The sequence below is a fragment of the Taeniopygia guttata genome, chromosome Z (assembly GCF_048771995.1).
Source record: "Taeniopygia guttata chromosome Z, bTaeGut7.mat, whole genome shotgun sequence".
Classification (NCBI taxonomy): domain Eukaryota; kingdom Metazoa; phylum Chordata; class Aves; order Passeriformes; family Estrildidae; genus Taeniopygia; species Taeniopygia guttata.
The window spans coordinates 39344864-39369172 of NC_133063.1; the positions used below are offsets into that span (position 1 = coordinate 39344864).

General features: G+C 47.3%; 1 protein-coding gene across 4 annotated transcripts in view; it reads right to left on the reverse strand.

Moving 5' to 3' along the window:
• The window catches only part of TMOD1 (tropomodulin 1), a 26874-nt gene extending 7626 nt beyond the window's left edge, over nt 1-19248 (reverse strand). The window contains exons 1-5 of one of the 4 annotated variants that reach the window (XM_030257966.4): nt 19002-19248; nt 7299-7462; nt 5321-5477; nt 1892-2011; nt 294-383 (exon numbers count right to left, since the gene is read on the reverse strand). In XM_030257966.4, the coding sequence (XP_030113826.1) occupies nt 294-383; nt 1892-2011; nt 5321-5477; nt 7299-7418 (487 nt within the window). In that variant the 5' untranslated portion in view covers nt 7419-7462; nt 19002-19248. Of the gene's footprint in view, nt 1-293; nt 384-1891; nt 2012-5320; nt 5478-7298; nt 7464-18596; nt 18867-19001 lie in introns of those variants that run through there. The other 3 variants (XM_030257968.4, XM_030257967.4, XM_072922201.1) reach the window with 3 other exon arrangements.
• Between the last annotated feature and the right edge of the window lie 5061 nt (nt 19249-24309).

The window sequence follows — 24309 nt, forward strand, 5'->3', positions numbered from 1 at the left end:
AGAACAGCCAGTGCCTGCTGCTATGTGCTGTTACGGGCCAAGTCTGGGTGACAGAAGGCACACAGCCTGCACAGGGCTGTCCCTTGGGCTGTGCTGGCTCCCAGCTTGCATCAGGGAAGTGGCTGAGACCGCACTGCCTGGTACAGGGCAAGGATGCACCAGAGATGGCCCTAGCAATCACAGGCTGCTCTGACATGCACAGCTCTGAACTTCAGTCTAAAAATAATTATCACTTTGCCTCTGCTAGCAGCTTCAAAGCCAAATACTGCAGCCTGCTAACATAAACAACTTACTGTTGAGGCCTTCTTTGTTCACGATGGTGCTGCTCCCCAGTGCCTCATAGTACTGCTGGTTACTCATCAAGGTGTGCATGCCAAGGATGGCTACAGAAACAGGAGAACATGACTTATTGTAGGCTCCAGAGCCAGGAAAAGACACAGCACACTACCTTTCCCTGTGCAAACATAGAAAACATATAAAGGGAGGACAAAGCCTCCCAGCTGACATAAATACACAACAGTGCTCCAATGTGCTGCTCCCTTGTTTATTCCAGTGCAGCCTCAGCCATAGGAGAAGAGGAACATCATCTTGTGGACAACAAACAAACACTCACAGCTTCCCAGTAGCCTACCTAACTCAGCATGACATGAAAATAATGAGGAGAAGACAGTAAAAAACTCAAAAAAAATGTCATTGGTAGGCTTTAGCAAAAGTGGCCCAGTTCAGCAGAAGCCTGCACATCCTCATCACCCATGCTCACTGACTGCTGGACCAGCAGAGCACCTCTGAGCTTTGTAAGGCATCATGGGGTGTCCGTGTGCCTATTTGGCCAAGGCATGCCCTCTGCCAAGCACAGAGCTAAGTCCAATACTGTTATCTGACTGTCTGACCACACAAATAACAAGAAATCCACTACTGAAAATGTGTTGAAAAAGCTCCTTAACAACCACCAGGCCTGACTGTCCACTGAAAGACTTCTATAACCTGGCAGATCCTGTAACAGGTTGCACAAGAAATCCTGGGTCTGCTTGACTGTTTCCCAAGATTTGGTTTGAAGAAAGCTGTGCTCTTGAATATACAGGCTGGATAAGCAACAGTCAGTGGTAGATGTTGGGAAGGATAGATAAATATGATTGTTTAGCAGAAGAACCACAATGGTACAGCCAGGACGAATATAACGCCCCCTACTGGCTGGACAATACCCTTACCTACTATAGGTCCAAAAGTCAAATGGACTGTTCCATCTCACCCCTCAGAATGTATGGTTCACCCCACACCTGTAACCCTCCCCTGAAACATCAAGTGTCTCTGACCCCATTGGCCCAAGTCTTGTTCCAGCCCACCTTGAAGCCCCCCTGATAAGGGGTCTCCGGGGGGCCAGACGCCCTCTTGGAACCTCCCTTCCCCTCCTGGAACTTCCTCCCTCCTCCTGGATTCCCCCTCCTGGGGTCCCTGTTTCCCCCTTTGTCTCACCCCTCCCCCATCACCTCAGGCCCGGCCACGTGCTGTGTCTAGAAGCTTGAGGCAGGGCCTCTCTCTATCCCGAATAAACCTTATCCGCCAAGAGCAATCAGCAGAGATCTCTCGTCTGTATCCACCCAAACCATCCTGGAGCACTCACAGGTCTTTATAGGTAGAGACAAAGGAGGAGATCAAACCACACACTGTTCCATAGATAAACCCTTCTTCTCCTTCCTCAGCTTTGATCCACACTCTTGATTAAATCACATAGGCTTAGAGTAACTTTTTTAAACAAATGAATAAATTCTGTTAGAACTGACAGTATTTAGAAAAACAGCAAAAAGTGCAATAGCTCATTTCCCACAAAAGAACAAAATAACCCCTAGAAGCTGAACAACTTTCACCCCCGCTCATTGTGAAATTGTTTTACCAGCAATGTCACAGAGCTCTGCATCAGAGGCATTAGCAAGGGCTTCCTCCAGTTCTGGCTCCAGAGTCACACTTTCCAAAATGGGATCCATTGGCTTCTGCTTGGGAATCCAGGCTTTTCCTATAAATGCAAAATGAGGTCACTCTCGGTATAAGCTACAGCATCCAGTTCACAGCTACCCTTGCAGATGCATTTTCATGCTGTGAGATTTGAAAAGTAGAAAGGACAGAGGGGGCAAATGAGAAAAATCAGAAGAGAAACTGAATCCCTTTCCATCAGCTTGGTCTGGGTCCTGCTGCGATGCGAAGGGAGAGGCACCTGCCCAACATGGGCAGCTGCAGAGCTCAGCCCTTCCAGCAGCACAGCATCCATGGAAACCCCACAGCACACTGGTACAGGATCATGCCTGTTCATAGCCCAGCCCAGAAAGCCACGCACAGCCTGCCACTGCAGGTCCTCACTTCTTTGAAGGCTGCACAAAAGAGGTGAAGGTTTGCCAGCGCTGAAGAGAGGCCTGTACCCAGCACTGTGCAGGATCAGTGCTGCCACCAAGACACCTCTTGCTGTTGTGCATGCTGGCAAGGTAGGTGGCACATTAGTCAAAAGAGGGTGGAAAGGAGGTAGTGGAGAGCTCTGGGAGCAAGTAGAGACAGCACTTCAGTGAATGCATGGGAGGAGCAAGGAGAAGCAGGCTTAGGGCAGCTGGTGTAGCTCAACCCCTATTGCAAAGAGCATGCCAGATGGAGACCCCTGTGCTTTATCTCTCTGGACAGTAAAAGGCCAAAAAACAGACCTATTCCTACAATTCAAAAGTGCAAATCCACAGGTCCAGCTGGTAATGTGAACTTTTCATCTTAGCTGCTTGCTCATGGCCTTTTCCTAAGGGGGATGCCCACATGGACAAGAGGCTGGAGCTTTGAACATAGTGGGCTCCCTGCCAGTCCCCCATCCCATTGCCCGTGGCAATCACTGGGCAAGCCACAACACCTTCTCTGCCGGGGCTGGCTGCATCCCAGGAGGCATGGGGCAGTGGACAGGGCTGATGGCCCTGCACAGCTGCTCCCAGCTCCTTACTGCTCCTGCTGCAATGGGCAGCAGATCTTTCTCAGAGGCAGGATGGTCAGGTCTGGAATTTCACAACACAGCATCCATCTGTGACAGCCCAAAGGAAAAGAGAGAGGCTTGTGATGTTTTAACACTCAACAGCTGGGAGCAGCAGACTGCTGGGTAAATCCAGCATTGCTGGGACGGGTGTGGGAGGGCTCTGGGAACATTTTGGAGCAGTTCTCTCCCCTAAAATAGTCCAGGATCACTACAGAGATAGCGACTGCAAAAGGCCTGGCCTAGCATACCAGCCAGGACTATTTTTGTCACCTCTCTGAAGCCAGAGCCAGCAGCACTAAGAGGGAGAAACAATCCTGCTGCTCAGGGATATGCAGAAAGGGGCTAAATTTAGCCTAAAGGAAGCAACTCCACCTCAGGGTCTCCTGGGACAAAATGGAGGCTGCCATAAACAGCATTTTGCTCCTATCCTCCTATCCTTTGCCTGCAAGCTGCTGGTCTGACAGAGAGAGCAGGAATCTGCCTCTTGGGACACAGCTGCTCTTGCAAAAATAGGCAGAGTGTCATGTGCCTGCACAGCCAGGCATCTTCTGGGTACTCAGCAGCAAAATATCTGCCCTGGCTTGGTGTGGAGATCTGGAACCCCCATCCCACTAGATGCATGGCTGGGCAAACTCTATGTACCTTCTGGTGTGTGCAACACCAGCAGGGAACAAGAGAAACAGGGCAAACTTAATTCTGCTGTCATGCAGCAACTCCTTCTGACACCTCAGTGACACTAGAATTTCTGGAGTTTAATTCTAGTTTAATTTTAATTACCTAATTTCAGTCAATTTCTAAGTTTTAATCTCAGTCACGCTTTGTTGCAAGATGGAACTGTAAATTAAATGGTGCATGCATGACATTTTATGTCACAGGATGTCTGCACACCCCAGCTCCCACCCTGCCCAGTAGCACGGCCAGGACTGCACTTCCCATGGCCAACTAGTAAATCATCCTCCTAACTGCAAACGTGGTGATTTATTTACAGCTTCATCACAGCTCTGAATATGTAATTTACCATCTCTGGCTCACGGTCAATGTAAGAAGTGTCTTCTCTCAACAGCATGTTACAAATGAAAATGTGTTTAATACATTTGAGATCCAACAGACTGAAGTATAATGCTGCAGACTCAAAATGCTAGAAATACGTCTGTCTCCTGCAGCACACGGCATCTGCCTTCTAGGTTAAGCAACACTGGAAGGGGCACATCTGAAAGGTATCAAACCAGCCTTCCTGATAGTAATCAATTTACTCATTTATTTCTCTCAAGGACTACTATATATATATTTTTTTTTTAATCTGAAAATATCACCTCAGGTTTTATTAAATGAACAGATTTTACACAAGCTCTTTTTAAGAGAGCCATGTGGGTCACTAAGGAGGCACCTTTCAGAAAAACCTCAGTTAGGAAATATATCCATATGCCCACATTTTCATGCACTTTTTTTTCATACTGGACAACCATTAGCATGAACAGCACACAACTAGATCTTCTGCTGTAGGGGGATCACAGTACAGAGAGAGACATAACAGCTGAGAAAAGCTGCTGGGAAGCTCCTGGAATGCAGAGACAAGGACTGACCAGACCATGTCCCAGGTCAGATGATATTTGGAGTTCTAACAGGAACAGGAAAGTCATTTGGATAATGGGTCATATACGAGGAGAACAGCAAAAGATGCCAGAAGGAGAGGAAAAGAAAAGAGGCAAAGGAAAACCGCTGCTCAAAGGCCTCAGGGCCATGCAGAGCAGGAGCACAGCGGCCACTGCAGGGTATGGTCCAGGAAGACACAAACAAACAACCAGCAGGAGATTGGGAAATAAGGCTGGGGCTGTCAAGAGATGATGAAAACTAGATGGGAACTGCTGGGCCTCATCACAGCTACAGAGAGCTGTGAAGTTTCTTTATGGTGAGAAGCTCACAGAGTCAAAATGGAGTGTGAAAGGCAAAAGTGAAACACGGAGCTTACATGAGGACCTCACAGGAGAACAGGGCAAGAGAGGAACAGAAGATGATTTCTTTCACAGAACCTGATACAGATGCAGTGGCATGGGGATGGGAGAAGGCTGCACAGGGGTACAACTTCTGTCCAGCATTTAACAACATACCAGATGGTGCCCAAATCAGACAGCACAAGGACCTCTTGGGCATTCCTCAGTTTATCAGCCAGCCTGGGCTCAGGCTAGGCAGCAGAGAGAGTAGATTCACCACCCCAATAGTGTCAAAAAGAAGTTTTATCAACACAGGTCAGATATAACCCTTCTGCTGTGCACCCACTATGCCTTCAATGTGATGCACCCAGTGCGGTGCAAAGGATGACCATACCTCTCTTTTCGCCCGTGAAAGGAACCAAGTCTTCTCTGTCTTTAATGTCTTTTGCCTGCTTCTCTAGATGGGCCATGAGTTCCTCCCTTTTGAATGGGCCAGTTGGTGGCTTTTGTGTCTGATCCCGCTGCCTGAGCCCTGCTGGCAACAGTGCATTCTAGACAAGAAGGTGAGAAACACAGGTTATCTCTGCAGGCCACAATCCCCATCCATGAAACACTCTCCCCTCGTTGCACTACTCTTCTTCCACAGTGTTGGACAATTTGCTACTTCTTGTGTCAAAGGTTATCTTTGTCCAGCCCCACTGATTCCCACATTAATTCAAGATATGTGATGCTCCTTTCCCCCTTCAGTTTCAAATGCTATCCAGTAGCTGTTTCTCTGCAACATCAGCTCCAGCCCTTTTCTTCTGGAAGCTCTCACCCATCTTCCCCCCTCTATATGAGTCTGTCCAAGTGCCCACAATGCCCCATGTGTCCCAGCAAGAATCTGTTCAGTTAAATCTCACGATCTTTCACAGAGCAGATCAGAGAGTTGTGGTGGTTTCTTCTGCCTTTCAGGATCCATCCCAAAACTACACAGAGGGTCTCACAGAGAAGATTAGATGGTTGCAGAACAAAACCCCTGTGGACTCCAGCTTTTTTCCAAGCTGCCTCCTTTGTTATTCAGTCATGTAAGCCTCCATGGGAAGTTGATTTGTGCTTGACACATATGGCAAGTAAACACCTGCTTATATTTAAATATAGAACAGCCTTAATGCAGTAAGTAAGACTATTCCCAGTTTTGACACTAAGCATGTTCTTTAAGGCTTTACTGGATAGAAGTCAACATTTACTTTTTAAGACATCCAAGGTGATGCTGAACAACACACTTATTTTTCCATGCCTGCCTGATAAAAGTAGTTCATTATAATTTATATCTGTATCAATTAAAAACCTGGGAAGGAAAATTACTAATAGGAAGCAACTGGACCCAGGCAGCCCTGGAGGGCAAGAGAAGTGTGTGAATTGCACAAGCAGGGAGGCACAGGAGACAGCTTGCTTCCATAGGTTTCATGCTGTGCAAGGCAACTATGCAATCTTCAAGCAGACTACACCTGCACTGACAGATGCCCATAATTATTTTACCTTTCTTCATCTTTCACAGAATGTTGCCTGACTGTGTGTCTTCTGAGATAGCTGTAACCAGCCCATCAGTCCATACACTTAATCCTGGGAGCCAGTTTGCCAGCTCTCAAATATTTTCCGGCATTACAATTAAAAATACTGATGATGCAATCTATGGCACCCATAATTTACTCCAGAAACACTAACTATCTGTTGCAGGAGCGATCTCTCACTTGGCAGTGCCCAAGCTCCTCGAGTAACATTGCTGTAAGCCAGAGGCCAGCCAGTTGGCTCTGCACATCCCCTGCAACAGGACAGTGCTGACTTCAAAAACCTTTCACCAGCTTGGCACCAGCAGACCCCATGTTTGCGTATGTGCAGCTCCTGCTGATGCTAGGGGGTTGCTAAAAATAAACTTCCCCACTTTGCAAAACTCCGGGGTTTGGATTTCTACCTAAATAGTGGAAAATACAGGCCATTTGAAGTTTGTTACAAAAAAACCCAAATCCAAAACACCAAAAAACCTCCAGAAAACCCTCAAACCAAGCAACCCGCAAAGCATTCCCTCTAAGGTAGTCTGCTCAGAAATAGGGATCCATTTTCCACAGGATTACTGCACTGCACCAGCACTGGCTCATATTGCTGCTGCAAGTCACAGTTGCTCATCACATTGGGAAAAGGGCAGGAAAACAGAAACAAAGATAAACATGTAGACTGTGCTTCCAATGGCAAATCTACAGCCAGTCTCTTCCACTCTTGCTCCACATACAGGCTCTGCAAAGGATCCCACTGAAATACTGATTACTAATGCAGCCCACTCCCCCACAATTACTAAGATTCACAACCTAAGGTCTTGATTAAAAATTACTTACATCAGGATCCAGCTCTTCCAGTTCATTCTCTAACTTCCTGAGCTCCTCCTCTGTCAGAGATCCAAGGATTTGATCTTCATCTAGGTCTCGGTATTTTTCTAGCTCCTTTCTGTAAGACATCTTAGAGGAGTCTCGTGGATCTCACTTTTATGCTGTAACAGAACCTGATATGAAAACAAGAAGCATTAACACTGAACACATGAAGCATGATGCTGCAGCCTGCCTGGCTGGGGAGCACTGAACACCTCAGAGCTGGAGATTTATGCTTAAAGCATAGCTGATTTCAAAAGATTCTCAGGGCCCTCCTTTCATATTCCATATGCACATAATCACCCATGGAGGTGAGAGCAGTGCAGCTCTGGTAGCACATTGTCCCACCACGGATTTACGAGACAGGACTGAGGAAGTTCTTGGTACATGACCCTAGCTAGGGATGTCTTTCTGCAGGCAGAGCTAGATGTTACTGAAGCATCCTGGGCATTTATTTCTTTGAAGGACAATAAACTCTAAGTCATGAAGTATACAGCTCTCACGTCCTTACAAGCCCCCAGTAACAACACGCTGCACGTGGCACTCCAGATAACATGGTTACCAGATGAGAAAACAGATTTGTAGCACCACTGAGTACCTCTGAGCCCTGAAAACCTCTTCGAGGCTACAGCGTGCGGCACTTCTTCCCATGTTTTAAAGCCACAAGGGGATCAGGAAGTGTTATCCACTCAGGTTCAGGAGGCTGCCAGTTAAATGTGCTATTTAGTGACCCACCTTTGCTGAGACAACATATGTTTGCACTGTTGCCAGCTAAGCAGCTGACCTGTGTGCTACTGCACGTTCTAAACCGATCCTTCAAGAAAAGAAGTGAATGGTCTATCTGGATAACCCCTACTGACCCCAAGGTTTGGTCCATGTCACCTAATATAATGTGTCATACACAATCATATGCATGTAACTAGACCTCTGCAAGCAAAAAGTCTGCAGAGAAAAAGGTCAATGTGTTTAAAATATGCAGGTGGCTTAAAAGTACACTCAGTATAACACACAAAAGCATATCCAACTCTCTCTTTTGCTGACAGTCTCCTTCTGCTCCGCAGCACTGCCTGTACATTTATATTTTGTTGGCTCTGTTTTTGCAGAGAATACCGAGTCCTAGATAATTTAAAGTGGTTTTTCTTAAAGTGTTGCTATCCTTTTGAGTGACATTTACATTAAAAATAACAGCAAGGCCTGTGTATTTTTTAGGGAACCAAACATCTTTTGAGTTTCTATAAATGGTCTCTTTTCAGCTCCTGTGGAACATCAGAGCCCTACCCTGAATCACATCTTTCCAGCTTTGCTTGCCTCCTCAGGACAGATTATGCTCTTATGATCACTCTTCATTAGTGGAGAAGTTTCTTTATACGATTTACAACACAGCTGCTGTTCCAGATAGGAAAATTATCTTTAGCTTGGTCACAAAAGGGCACAGTAATGCACACACACTTGCTCAAAAGCAAGCCCTTAAATTTAGAAGCTGTCATATTGTCAGACGTTTGGTTCCCCACTAGTGTGATGGCAATTCCTGCATCATTCACATTCCTGCCACTCGCCACTTAGGAGGTGAAGCGCGAGGAGATGGCGCATTCTTGATGGGAGAAACAGCCCCTGAAGCTCCCTCAGCTGGGAACTGAGAGGGTGAAAATCAGTTTTTCACTGGGCTGGTTTGCTCCAAGGAGCAGCCATCAAGCTGTGGGCACCGGAGCCAAGGGCAGCCACGAGGGTGAGGAGGAAGCAGGAGTGGTGGGGCTCAGTGAGTGAGGGAGGTGGAAGGAACCCCACAGTTCTGTGAGTGAGGGAGGTGGAAGGAACCCCACAGTTCCGTGCTTCCCCAGCACCCTGCAGCCCTCAGTGCGGGGCTCCCTGTGCTGCAGGGCTGGTGGGTAGCAGCCACACATCAGCCAGTCCACGGGCCATGTCCAGCAGCTCAGCCCCTGCAAGCCTGCCCTTCCTGCAGGCACAAAGAAGGGCAGAGCCTTTACTGCAATTACTGATAAACACTGAGGTGGGAGATCCTAGAAAAGCAGCCTGGACTTGGATCTGGATATATGCTGTGCTACTGTGGCCTTAGATTGCATTGCATGAGCCATGACTAGCCGGGATTTCATATGCCCTATGTATTTTTCACCATTCTGCCATGGAAGGAGCTGGAGCTAGGAGCAAGCAGAAAGGCAGAGAGTAACAAACCCCAGGCTGCTAAATTCTCTATAATGGCTTAAAATACCCACACCTGCCACACACATGGCAGTATCTATCTTGGCTATATGAGGACAACTATTCCCACAGACAGCCACAGACCTTTCCCAGGAACGCAGGCAAGACTGCAAGCAGGGGCCTGTCTGGGACCAGAGTGCAGACCCGCAGGGTGACCTTGTTGCCTCCCTCCAGAAGGACAGAGATGTCAGCACCGAGAGGCAGGACAGACATGGGATGTCAGTGCACACAGGCAATGCTTCTGGAAAACGCCTCAGGTTTCAAAGCATCTTGCAGAGATATGAAGCTTAGGCTGCATATAGCAAAGGCCCTGAGGGTTGAAGACAGGTGCAGAGCCTGCTGAAACGCAGCTGAAATCCCTGTTGGGGGAATTTAATTTGCTACATACCCCAAAGAGAACTGCTGGGAGACACAGTGCCCTCCCAGACTTGCTGGAGCAGCCGGACAGTGCTGGCATCTCGCACATGTCCCGCAGAGAGCACACCGAGAGGACTGCTCATCAGGAGCACCAGCCCTGCCCGTAGCAGCAGGACATTCTGTACTGCTCCCCTGCCTGCAGTGCCAGCTGTTCAGCATCATGTCCTCCAGCACAGCCTCCAGGACCAGTATGTTCACTGGCACTCTATCTCCACATCCCAGGCCTCTTCTACCCTGTCTTGCTAATGAGTGCTGGAAGGAAAAAGCAAACCAGCCCATCTGCTGTAAACGGAAGAGAGCTTTGAACTGCCAGTGATAAGAAAGAACACAGGTCCCACCTTCACCTGAGCTCAAACTAAACAACAATGTCCTACAGCACAACTTGAGTTCTCACTCTTTTTCATTAACCCTATCACTCTTAATTCAACCAACTAAGGAAGCTTCACAAAAGAATTTAAGTGCAACATACATATACTGCACAGAACTGACACTGTTGCAACTTTAAGTCCTCAAAACATTGAAATTCATATAGATTACAAAGATAGCAAGATATTAGGTCTCTTTGTAGTACTTTGTGTACTTGTCAGTTACACAGGAAGACAGCCCAAGCACTTGCACTTGATAAATCTAAACAGCACACAGGCTGGAATGCACAACGATCATTAAAATTGTTTAAGGAGAAAAATTTAATTGGCTGGGAGATAATAAAAGGTCATCTACAGGAAAGACTGTTCTCACCATGAATATGGGAAAACAAAACCAAGCAAAACAACACTGCTGATCTGATCATGAGGGGGATAGAACAGTTTCTTTCTGAAGGGTTCAAAAGTGCTGAGCAAACAAATGGATGCTGAAAATAAGTGAAAATGAAAAGCATCCTGTATGACACTGGAAATAATTCTTTCACAGTGCTTTGCACTGGTACAGCCCCCTGCAGCACCATGACCTTTTTGGGGTGCAGGAAACTGAGAGCAGCACTGATGTCTGCACAGGGAAGCAGGGGAAATCCATCTGGGAAAGCGGCCCACGTGGGGCCCACTGTTTCACCACCAGCCGAGGGCAGGCATCAGCACTTGGTTGTGCTCTTCAGGTGGGCGAGCAGGGAGGGCAGGAGCAGGGCAGCAATGGGCTTGCGCTACAGCAGGCTGCTCAGGAAGGCTGTGGAGCAGCACCCATACTGCCGAGTCAAAAGGTCTGCTGGACTATCCCCCCGTGATCCAACAGCCCCAGGAAAAAGAACAAATGCAGAGAGGAAGAACTGGGTAAAGTGACAGGAACAACAGCAAGACAAATTTCAAGAAAATACAAAAATGTCACAGTGGAAGCCAGGGGTGCAGTGTCAGGCATGCCATGTGACACATGCTGTGTGACATCTGGAACACGCTGTGCCGGACAGCCCAGCACCTCCCTGCACAACCTCCCAGCATGCCAACACCAGGACTGCATAGAAAGCACTTTCCTTCATGAAAACGTAGGGAGAAAGAGCAACTAAGCTCAGCAAAGGTGCAGGGCTTTCCAGGGTTAAATTCTGTTATCAGTCCAAGCCAACCCTGGGTCCAGGGGTCTGCACAGGCTTCAGCATGCAGCACCATGCCCAAGGCTCAGCATGTGGGAGTGTTTGAGGCATCCCTGGCCACTGCCACATTGAACAACCACCAAAGGCAGAGGACAGGAATTCTGTGTACTCTGCCACACAATGAGAGCCATGCCTGAAAAAAATTAACATCTTTGCCCCAGACAACCCTCGAATATACCACAGAACCTTTTCTGTGCTCTGAAATGTGAAAGCAGACCATGGGGCTTGGGTTTAAGGATAAGGAGGTAGCCAAGCATGACCAGCATAGTTATTGATAATTCTTGAAAAAACTGCCAAGGTTGAAGACAGAAGTCTTTTCAGGATGAAAGCTGTATTAAAGGAGCAGTGAAAGTGGGAATTCATATAATGAGGGATGGCTTGAAAACTCTTCCTGTTTGACTCATGCAGGGTTTTGATTTATGAGTTTTGGGTTTTTTTTTACAGTTTAAGTATAAATTTAAGTCAAAGTTCAGAGCTATTATTTTGCAGTATAAAAATAACAAACCAATATCAACCAATATCCCCTCTATAGCTGCTACAATTATCTTTCTTTTTTATTTTCCTTTTCTTTTTTTTTTTTTTTTTTCACTTGCAGCATAACTTAAGAGATAAATGCCAGGGTCTGGGGTTTTTTTTTGATGGAGGAGCTATGCATACCTCAAGTGACCACTTCCTTTAAATTCAAGAGAAACTAGGTACTTTCTGTACATACACTTAAATCTTAGTGAGTCAACCAGCTCCAGATCTAAGATGCAAACCTTAATGAAATCTCATGCAGGACTCAGAACCTTATTTCTTGGGAAGCTGCACATGTGTGCAGAGGGTCTGTCAGCCTAGAGATCTTCTCTGGCTGACAGTCAGGAAATGAAGGAAAGCTGGGGAACTTGCACAGTGGTCTAAGGTGAGCGGTGGGTACTTAGAAGCATTTGGACAAGGGGTAGCTTCTACATTTGTAGTGCTGGAGCAGGCATGGTGGGGATGTAAAGATGAAGGAGATCAATCCACCAAAATAGTGAGTCTCTGCTGATTCTCCCTTCCTGGGACAACTTTCAAACCCTGAGTTTGCATCCCAACATAACTGGGTGCTGATGATTCCATGGCCAACTCTGCTTTTTGAGTCACTGGGCAACCAAACAATCAGCTCCCTGCAGTTTCAAGAACTGACCAACAAATTACGGCCCGATCCAGTAGCAACAAAGCTAAATATGCACAACAGTTCCTATTGAGACCACATCTAAAAATGTGAATCTATGTGAATTGTGTAAAACCCAGTAGGAAATCAGAGCAGAGGAGGGGTTGGATCCATCCCCAGTGTCATCACACAGCCATACACAACAAAAGTCTTCACTGGTGGCTGCTTGTGACCATGATTTACCCTGCCCACAAGGGAGTCAGTACAGCTGTACTGGTACAGGTGTGTCTTCTCCCAGCACACAGGTACAAACATCACACTTCAGCCTCACAGTCCCTCCTCTCACAGACACAACCAGAATGGTGGAGTGGCTTTGCAAGTAACTACATGCCCTGTACTTGAAGTACAGATAGTCAAAGGTTTACTCCATTTCAAATTAACATAGTCCTCCTTAAAATGAACGGAAGATAGATAAATGCCTAAGACCAGTCCTTTAAGGTAACGGCCTCCTGCACATTTCTGTAGATCCCTTTTCAAGCAGATCTTATTTTCTAGTCAAGAGAGGAAAGCATCATTTTAACAAGCCATAAACACACACCCAGGCTGCAACATCAAGTACTGTTGGCCTGCCTGGGCTCTGCACCACCACCTTGAATGTATAAGATGATGAAAACTTGTTAGAACTACAAAAGCCTTTCAATAGACTCTGCTCTGGGCTTGGAGTCCAAGCTCCATGAGAAAGTGTCTAGCCAGAAGACCCACACGGGAGACCCAAAAGGGACCCTCTGCTTAGCACCACTGAGCATGCAGCTGGATGCTGCATGCAATTTGATGCCTTCTAGTAGAAAACAGGTCTTTCCAAGCTGAACAAGCAAAGGCAATCTGACTTATTCAGCCTGGAGAAAAGAAGGTTGCAGAGGAACCCAACTGCAGTCAGTCACGTGCTGCCTAAGGGAAATGGTATTTAAAAGAAGAAAAGCCACAAATTCGTATCCTGGATGAGAAGAGTGGACAGAGAAATGACAGGGAATGCTCCAGGTGGTGAGAAGCTCTGCCATGTTGTCGTGGTTTGACACGGAAAAATAATTTTTCCAGAAGTAAGAGGTCAATTTGGACATTGACCAATTGAAGGTAGACACGCCTCTGAGAACACAGAGGGGTTAAAAGCAGAATTCCCAGGAGAACTCGCTCTTGGGTTCTGGTCAGCGGTCAGTGCAGGACTCTCCCCTGCCCGGCCACGAGCTCGGTGGGGGAGGGGAGAAGCCATGTGGCCTTCAGAGGTAGGCCCAAGGGTGGAGGGACTGGAACCCGGCTGGCCCCCTGCAGATGGAAGGGTGGAGAAAATCTGGGATGTCTCCATTCCCCCCAGAGTCTCTGTCTCTCCCAAGAGAGAAAAAGAGACGGCAGTGGTTTTATCAGCAGTTCACCACGGGGAAGGAGAAGAGCGGGAGGGCCGCAAGGTGCCCAGCCGCCTGTGGGAGCTGGAGCCTGGGCAGCAAGCCATCTCTGGGAGTCGGGACTTTTAACCCTTCCTGAGAAATGAAAGGTCTGTGAAATTTTTCTCCTCCGTGGTTTGAAAAGAGAGGAAGAGAGACAGCCTGGGACCTGGGATGTTGGAAGGAGAAATTCTAGGTGGGAGGAGATGATGGAGTGAGTGGCTTTTGGCTGGACTTTTTCTTGTTAGCCACAGACTGAACTGATCTTCTCCTCCAAGAGAGACTGTATTTTAGGAAGATGCCGGTGAGCCAAAGAAACCATGCTTCAGCTGGGAAAAGACAGAAGTGGAGCGAACAAAGAAAAGTTAAGGAAGTTTGTGGTAGTACCCCCTGTCTTCGCAGAGGAAGAAGAGAAGAAGATCTCTGTTCTTAGATCCTCGGCCCCAGGGGAAAATGGGGGGGACTGCTGGTCCCAAAAATGAAAAACTGAACTGTTGTTTTTTCCCCTCTTAGCAGGGCATCCTTAAAAGGAAAAATCCTAAAAGCAGTCTGTCCATCCATGCATTAGTAGTGAGAGCACTGTGCATAGAAAGGAGAGGGTCACCACTGGCAAACTTTTTTTCTCCGGGCGGTGCCATGTAGTGACATGGAAGCACAGGATGTGGCAGCTGTGTTTCTTGGGGGGTCTGTGGCACAGGAGAGACTCCTCTCTCCCTGCAGATGGACTGGGTGTTGATTATCTGGAGGGTGAAAACCTGATTGGGGTCCAGATTGTGTCTCACTGTAATTTGTTGGAGCTGGGTGGTGGGAGGAGGAATGCTTTAGAAGGTTTTCATTTTGAATTGTGTGTATTTTCTTTCTTCTTTTTTTTTTTTTTCCCTCTTTTATAGTAACATAGTAGTAGTAGTTTAATAAAGTTATTTTCTTGTTATTAAGCTTGAGCCTGCTTTGCTCTGTTCTCGATCGCATTTCACAGCATTCAGTTAAAAAATTGCATTTTCATGAGGGGCACTGGCATCGTGCCAGTGTCAAACCATGACACATGTCAGATGTAGAAAGCAGGGCACACATTCTCATTGCTCCAGGCCAGTCAGCCATCAACATGAAAGACTGAGGCACTCAGCCTCTCTGCAAGAGGCTCATGCTTAAGGAAATTCAACAGCTAGTCTGCTGTCCCTTCAGGAAACTGAAACTTCTCCAAGGAAGATCTAGGTTTCCTCCAAATTAGCAGATGTTAATCTAAGACATCCTGAAATACATATTTGAAAGAAAACATCTGGAAGAAGGTATTTTGGGTCTATCAAAGCACATGATCTCTGACTCTTGAAGCAACACATCAGCCATGAAGAGCATGTAACACTATCTGGAGTTATCATCATCACCCAAGCCCCTGCAGCAATGAAGTTCAATAGGCTATAGGCAAGACTTACTGATGATGCAGCTTCATTCCCATGGATATCCTCATGTCAGAGCTGACATTCCCATCCTTGACAGCTCCACAGCAAACATCTTGTCTGAGGTCACGCACAAACTAGGGAAGGTTCCTTGTGCTCAGCCTATGTAACCTTTCCCTTTATCCACTAGCGCTGAGGAAAATCTCACAGTGCCTTGCACTCACCTCAGTCTTCTCAGCTCACCCTATTCCTAACCCAATATCCAGAAATCGTCTGTGTCTCTTGGCTCTCCTCTTGTCAGTACTCCTGCAGCATGCAAGCCACACAACTCAGTACTGGTGCTCACCAGGTGGTCTTTCTCATTAGCAAATGGCCTGGATGGCTGGTGACTAGGCCAAGATCTACCAAAGCCCAAACACAAAGAATCCCAGCTATATCTCCCCCACTTTACATATTTTCAAGACACACACTTGTAAACACAGTTATGTGTTCTCCTATTTGGGGTGAGGTTCTCTCATGCACCTGGCATGCACTCAGTTGCTTAATTACTAATCCTTGTGAAAAGTATGTGGGCACACTTGAGTCATTAGTGACACTCTGCACTCAGTTCCTGCTCTGTAACTTGAACCCTTCCACTTGGAAGTTTCACAGCCAGCACAATCTCTGGAAAGTGATCCTGGGTTTCTTGCCTGAGTTTCTCTTAGTACTCAGATGGATGCCCCTGTTTCTGTGGCACACTCGTTCTGCAGGGAACCTGATGAGTGCATTGTGAACACAGGAGCAGAAAGGCTCCTGTCTTGCACTGAGCAGTGCCTCAGATCCTCAGACAGGCAGTGGCCATGGCCTGTAAAAGAGCCTTGCCAGACTGCCAGAGCCAAAGCACAGCATGCTGTTAGTAACACATTAATGTCTGCACACCCCAATCCCACCCTACTGCTAGTGTGGCTGAAGCACAGGGAATGGCAGTGAAATGCCCCACCAAGGCACAGCTAATCAGCCCCAGACAGGCTGATGCTTAATTAACACTGAAGCAAAATGAGCACTGTTCCAGCTGCAGTGAGTATGCAGTGTACACTGTGCACCAAATCTGAACAAGGCACTTAACAGAGGTGAGACCCTCACACCATCACACAAGGCCTGAAGAAACACAGAAACCAGCTCCAGCTGAGGAGCTACCAAACTGCACAGAGCCTGAATGGGGGAGAGCTCTGGGGAAGCATCACTGCAACCTTGCTTCCAAGCTTCTCAGGCTGCTGTCAGCCAGAGTGTCCTGGGATGTACAGACTTTGGTCTGACCCAGGATAACCTCTGTTATGTGTATATCTCATTCACCATGAACAAGTAGGAAGAATTCCCTCCCAGGAGAGTGATGCAGCCCTAAGGCAAGCCTTCAGGGATGGGGGTCTCCATCTTTGGGGATTTGCAGACACAGGCCATATGAAGCCAGAACCTCCCTATGCGAGGAGAGGTCTGCTGTGAGCTGGGGATGGGCTAGAGAGCCACTGAGCCTCCCGTGGTGCTGCATCCACACGCCCAAGAACATGGGGGCATTTAGCACCATGGAGTCATGGAACACAACCTTCTGTCCTGTTTCTTCCAAGAGCCTGGTAATTTTACCAAGTGAAGACATTTTGTCTACAGGCCTCTGCCTGAACAGGGGAGTGAAGACAGTCTTCCTAGCTCATGATGTCCAAATGACTGTCAGCTATAGAGGAAAAAAATCGGAAGGCAGATCACAGTTTCCTTCCCCCTAGCTGTGCTTTTATAAAAACTCCACACACCTGAAAAACAGTGAAGCAGCACACAGAAAAGTACAACAATTCATCTGCAAACACTACATTTAGTAGCACATTGCTCTGTGGAATAGGAGGTACACATCTGACAACAGAGGACTGATGCTTCTTACAGAAGATTGACTCATTTAAAGATAAATCAAATGGTCCTTTGGGTGAATGAAAGTAAAACTTGGGCAAAGAAAATCAGTAATGAGATAGACCAGACTGTTTCCAATATCTGTTTGGCTTTCCCAAATACAGTAAGGGGGTGGGGAGCAACATATTTCCAATATTATGCAAAAGCACAGTATCTGGAGAAAAGGCAGCAGCCCATCACAGCTGAGAAGTGTGTAGGGAAGAGAAAGATGAGTCAGGCTGGAAAACAATGCAGTGGTGAAGGAGGGGTGGGGGAAGAGCCCTGCCAGGGAGAAAACAGACTTTGAAACGAGAAGCAGTGAGCCTGTGATGCAGTGTTCTTGTGGGAATACCCAGCCATGTGTACATCAGGGCAGCAGGTACAGAGGCTGTCAACAGGCATTTGGCTTTGGGCAGTGCGAGCAAAATGGTGTTTGGCTCTCATGTTGTAGCCCAGCTCCTCCTTTCAAGAGAGCAAAAGAGCTCACTACTATAACCTGAAGTAGGAGTTGCATCCCCAAAAAGCTTGTCCTGTATTTGATCTATCAGATAGTCTGAGAAAAGGTGCCACCTCTCAGCACAAATCTTGATGAGAAAGGAGGAAGTCACTCTTCACTGCTGCATAATCTGGCAGGTCAAACATGAAAAAGGGATTAAAAAAAAATAAAAATAAAACACTTAAAACCAACTTCAATCACATGGCTGAACACCCTTGCGGTGCAAGGCCCAACATCCAGGAAAATATGTAAAGCAAGTAGAAAGGCCCTCCACATAAGGGGAGCAGCTGGCTCTGAAGGGAGGCAGAGGGCAATGGATGGTGCCCAACAAATCATCCATGACTACTTAAAAAGCAGAGGGCAACAGATGAGCACACAAGTAAGGGCAGCAGCTGTGTCCATCTGAGTGAAGAAAGATTATCTTTGGGATAGGCTTTTCAAGGCAGTGACTATTTCAAGCTGGAGAAAGTAGGGCCAAGGCAAATGCAACAAATGGCCTCAAGGAACCTTTCCCCCTGCTAATTTCCACTTTTCCCTTACAAAAGCAGCACAGGTTTCTAGCGATTCATTATCTGGAAAACCATCTCCTATAAGAGCTCCCTGGATTACAAACGCAAGAAAAACAGTAAAAAAGAACTCTCGGTGCCCTCTGCAACTCACTCAGAGTCGTGCAGAGCCCTCTATCTCACCGTGTCAGCACCCCTGATCCCCGCCGGGATTTGCCGCGTGAGTGCCTCCGGCTGCCATCCATCCCAGCGCCTCCGGCTGCCCGCCGAGCGGCACGGCCACTCCGAGCCCGGCACACCGCCGGCCCGCCGAGCGGCACGGCCACTCCGAGCCCAAGAATCCTCGGCTGCCGCAGTGCCCTCCGCCGGCTTCGCGCACCCCGGCGCAGCGCTCCCACCCCCGGGCACGGCTCCCGGCCGCAAGTGTGCTGGCGGGCAGGCAGGGACGCAGGCAGGGAGAGCGACCCAGCTCCCAAGCAGTCCCCTTTCCTGCGCGCTGCCGCTATCTCTGTCGAGCCGGGGATGCTCGGTGCCGGCCAAATATTCTGTCCCGATACGGCCGGGCCCGCCGCCCCTTCTCTCGCTTACCGCAGCCGTGCGCCGCGCCGCGCCCTGCGGAGCTGAGCCTCGGCCGCTCGTCCCGGCCGCACCAGCTCCGCCGCTGCCGGGGGCGGAGGTCCGGCCCGGCCGAGGCCCCGGCCCGGCCGTCACTCAGCGGGGGCCGGCCCTGCCGCCCCTCCCGGCCGGGAACAGCTGCGCCCAGCTCGGCCCCCGCCCCGGGCCCCGGTTTGGTTGGTCCTTATCCTCTGCCCGCACTCGGGATGGCAAGCGCCCTCCGTCCATCCCCAGGGCAGTCGTGAGGCGCTGCGGAAGGTGGCAGCAAAAGCAGCATTTGTTTCTAGAGGGTCTTTCATGCTCTTTGACGAGTCAGACACGCTGGAGCTTGCCTTTTGTCCCGTGGCAATGCCCTTCAGAATGCTGAGCCAGATGCTTCAGTAAACTGCCTTTTTGGGAAACTCCACAAGATATACACGTATCTTCTTGGGGTTCCAGGACATTGTACAGCACCCTGAAACTCCGGCCGGCTTCCTTCCCGGGAGGACACTGGGACATGGGGAGCAGGGAGGCCTCAAGGCTCAGCAGGACCAAGTCATAGCCACCCAGGCCTCTGACTGGATGGCCCCACTGCCAGCACTGCTGGGTACCTGCAGTTATGGGCATTTTATCAAAGCTACTTTTCTCAAATGCCATCAATGTATCAATTCACGTACTAATCCCATGCCTTACTTTACTCCCTGTTAGTTTGCCCCATACATCCAGTGACAGCCACTAGAGCTGCTCCAAGTCTGCAGTCAGCCCAGGAGAGATGCCTTCCGATCATAGGGTACCAATTTTTAACATTGCTGTCAAATCTCCTTTACCCCATGTCACCTTTGAGTCACTTCAAAGTCCCATTGATTTGTGCTTTAATGATTTTTTTTACCAAATCTCCCACAAAAAGCCCCAAGCTCCTCCTTAGCTCTGCTATCTGGTCTCCACCAGCAGCCACACGGCAAAGGTGGAGAGGTTTACCAGAGGTGGCCAGTCCAAGTGACTGCTTGTCCAGCCCCATACTTCCCAGAGGTAGTGATGACCTTCATCTGAAAATGTCCCCAGGTCCCATGAGATAGTACTTGGCTTTTTTTTTTTTTTTTTTTTTTTGCTTGACCTGTCTGGCACTGAAATTCCATGTCCTGTGGCATTTGGAGGAAGATCTGCAGTTAGCTCTGAAAATACTGCTCTCAGCTAGGACAAGGGAAGGATTCAAATGGGGGCTGTGCCAAGCATTGACTCAGCGCATGTCTCATTGAGCAGGCTCAAGTCACTGGCATCATCCCAGCTGCTGGCAGGAGAGAAAAGGGCGCTTAGAACCACCCAATTCACCCAAATGTCTGTTTGTTCAGGTTAAAGAAGCCTGACAGGTACCAGATCAGACAAACCTGGATGCCAGTTTCCCTGCCACCAGTTTACGAAGCGCCTTTCTCCAGGGCTTGCAAGATGGGAGAAGCTCAGGAAGTGATGCACTGGCACCACTGAGATTCCTTATGTGCCCACATTGGTTTTGCACTCAGAGATATATTTGATCCACTTTTTTTTTAATCCCATCTGGCTGCTGTCAGATGTAGCTTTGTGGGCACCAGAATCCGAGGTGTCTTGGTTCTCTCAGAATGCACTCAGCCTGTCGCCATCAGGCAAGATATGGACCCAGCTTCTCGGCACATTTGTTTTCAGTGCATCAGTGTAGCTCTTTCTTAGCGGTTTGCTGTGCCACACTGCGGTAAAGAATGCCGCAGGTAAGGTACACTGTAGCACCTTTCACAAGACACCAAATTTCACTAACCCCGAGTACACCACTGCTCTCAAGGAAATTACTTGGCATGCTTGAAGCACATCCACTCAGGCCACAAGCTCCTCTTGCCCTAGCCAAACTTTAACTTCACAGAGCAGGGCAATTCTCCTGCTTAAGAATTCCAGTCCAACTTGAAAACATTAGCAAAGAACAAAAGAACACAACAGGGAGCTTTCAGAGATGTTTTTCTCATTGCATGCTTTTTCTTCACTCTTCTTGTCAAACAGAGACAGCACATGAGAATCCAGGCTTTCAAAGGTTTGCCTGATGCACAACTGTGATGACAAAGGATGAGTGTGGTGAAAACACAGAGACAAAAGATCCTTGCAACAAAAGTCTTCCCAAATGGGGAAAGAGGAGTCCAGGACTGGAAACTCTAGAGACAGGAATTGATTGTCAGATGGCAAAGAGGGTTCTCATGTTTCTCTGAAAAAACAAGAGTTCCTCAAAATGAGCTGGAGTGAACACACTGGGAGATGAACACAGGTAAACTTATACTGTCAACTTAACAAAATACAGCTGAGATTGAATAAACAGAGAAGAGGAGGTGTGCAAGTGCTTATTGTTCACAACCTTGGGTAAGTAAGAAGCCTGCTTTGTTTGTTTGTTTTAGCTATTGCAGCATCATCTGTTTTCTCTAGGTAATCAAGGATCATTGTTCATTTTTTAAAATTCACAATGATCCACAAAACATGTTTAACAAAGCTGCATTCCCTTTTTCTGGTTGTAAAGTTACCCTGGGTAGAATCCCAAGAATTAGACATTCCAAATCCACATTCCAAGGGATGATCAGCTGGGCTTCTGCAGATACATCCAACATGGTTTTGGCATTTATAGTGAAACTAGAGTTCCAGTAAATTCCCTGGCTGTGCCCCTTTCTTCCTGCAACTAAAGCTTTTACATGCCTTGTTTTATCTACATATAAAAATAGTAATCAATGAAAACTTCAGAAAGTGTTTCCCTCCTTACCCTTCTTCCATCCAGACAAACTGCAAATCCTGCTATTTAAACCACACTTTCTACACATTGCTGTTGCTTTCATCTGGATTATCTGTGATTAATCCACATATTTCCTGGAGGACAGTGCCCAGAACTGCATGAAGGCCTCTCTAATTCCTGTCAGAATGGAAAGTAACTCCACCACCTGCCTGATTCAGACATGGGCTGTGGACACAGCCCTAGTGAACTGCCATGCCATTCATGAAAGCAGAAAACCATTCACAACTACCCTGCAACACTGACTGCTGAAAAACTGAAGAACCATGCAGCATTCTGTGTGCATTAACAGCTTCCACAGAGCAGGCATGTCTAATGCCTCCTGGGGACAGGAGACTGACTAATTATTATGCTATTTCATGGCTTGGATACATCAGCAATCTCAAAGTGTTCAATGTTGTGTATGCCCAACCTGCTTTGCACAATTTTCAAAGCAGAGCATGAAATGTGTCAAAGAGCACTAACAGGTCAATTAGCAAATGTCTAATAGGATCTTACATGGGGTAAGAGAGCAACACTACAAGCAGGTGTAAAATCATAGTTCTGCACAAGGAGAGAGCAGTGCCTGTACTGTAATGGACTAGCAGGGGAGCTGCTGAAGGCAGGGGTGGTACTGTATCCTGGGAATGAAGCTGGAGAGACATGTCAGTGCAGCCCCTCTAGATACAGCATGTCAGTAACTTTGGGATGGGTGTATGCTCCCATGCATACACAAGACAATTCACCATGTGAACAGCAGTGCCCGTGGGTTTGCTGTCTGTTAGACTGCAGTCTGTTTTACCAACATACAAAGCAGCGTCTGTGAACTCCAGCACTGAGCTGCACAAATGTGTGGGACTGTAGGAATGTGTCCCTGCTTCTGACCTGGGCTTTTTAACCAGCAACAGCCACGGAGGGGGTGAGGCATATTTCAGAAGGGGCAGACAACTTGGAAACCATCTTGAGTCTTGAACATCTGCCAGGGTCTGTCCTCTAATACTACAAGTGAAAAGTCACAAACTGCCTTATCAGTACAGAGGTGCAAATAAACTTCTGACAAAGGGCAGATCCTCAAGCCTTAAAGGATGCAAAAACAGCCCAGGTATTTCTCATGAAACTTAAAAATAGTTCCAGCAAAATGCTCTATTAGCCTGCACAATTGTGAAGGTGAGATATAGTCTTAGTCACATAGGAAATCTCTCTTCAGGAGCTCAGGGGAGTGCTTGTCATTCTACTGTCCTACATCATTGAAATTTTCTGACTCAGAACCCATCCTACACAGTGAGAAATTTGCATTGAAGTTTATCTTACAGTAGTTCATCACCACATGGGTTCACTTGCATTCTTCATGTTCTCTGCCATGGCAGCTGAAGAAGTTGATTAATATGGAAAACTAATTACTATCTTCATTGTTAGTACTACCTCTCTCTCAAGTACACTTAAAAGTCTCAGCCCCAGCACACTTAAATATGGAGAGGACCATGTTAAATAGCAATTTGCATTAGAATAGCAATTTGCTGGTTTATCACTGCCCACTGTAATCATAAGGGCTCTGCTATACCCAGTGTACATTCAGAGACATGGCACCAGACTTCCAAGAGGACTCCTTGCTGCTTAGCCCAGACCTTCTCCAGACCACCACCAGAATCAGACTAAGGGAGTGCAAATGTAAGTCCTATATGCTGAAACAGCTTGTTTACTCAGACTATTTGTATGCATTTTCTCTCTCCCACCCTACTATTACACATGCATGGCACCTTTCAGTCTTGTTTCCCTCTCTGTCCAGTCTCCTGTACTCCTGCAAACAGCATTACATCAGAATTTCTTAGTTTGGCTTGTGTACTACTAGAAATACTACACAGCAGTGCACAGCAGAAAAAATCCCATTGCTGGCATTCATTGTATAAAGCTTTAATATTGTGTTTAACAATCTCAAGGGACTATGGCAAGCAAATTTAAATTGAGACAGCAGACTATGAAATGTAATAATGTCTACACCTCCTCTAAATATTTCTAAGACCAAAAATAAAGTAGGTTCTAAAGCAGGCTGAAAATACTGTGTTCAGAGGACTTTAAGCACCCATTTGCATGCTTATAGGACACTGCTTCCTCCTGTCTCCAGGGAGCAAAGTCCTCTGAAGATTCTCAGAAGTATACATGAGAACAAGCTATCAAAAATGAGGGAAAGGAATGCTTTGAATTTAGCAGCTGGTCAGAGGGGTGGGGTGAAGAGAGAAGCAGAGAATTCAGGAAAGTGGTACCACTGCTAAAGAACAGGAAACAGAGCAGTGAGCACACAAAGTGCACAGCTGTCCGAGAATGCTCCGCTCCACAAATGCAGTATGCCAAACAAGGCACTATTCAAAGCTTACCAAGTTAAGGAAATGGGAAAACCTCAACAATATTGCACGTCTCTGACAATAAATTCAGAAATAAAAAACACTTATTAAAGGAAGGACTGTCCTGTAATAATTCTGAGTAATAGCTATGAGATAAAAAATCCCCCCAAAATTAGGGAATGATCACAAGAAC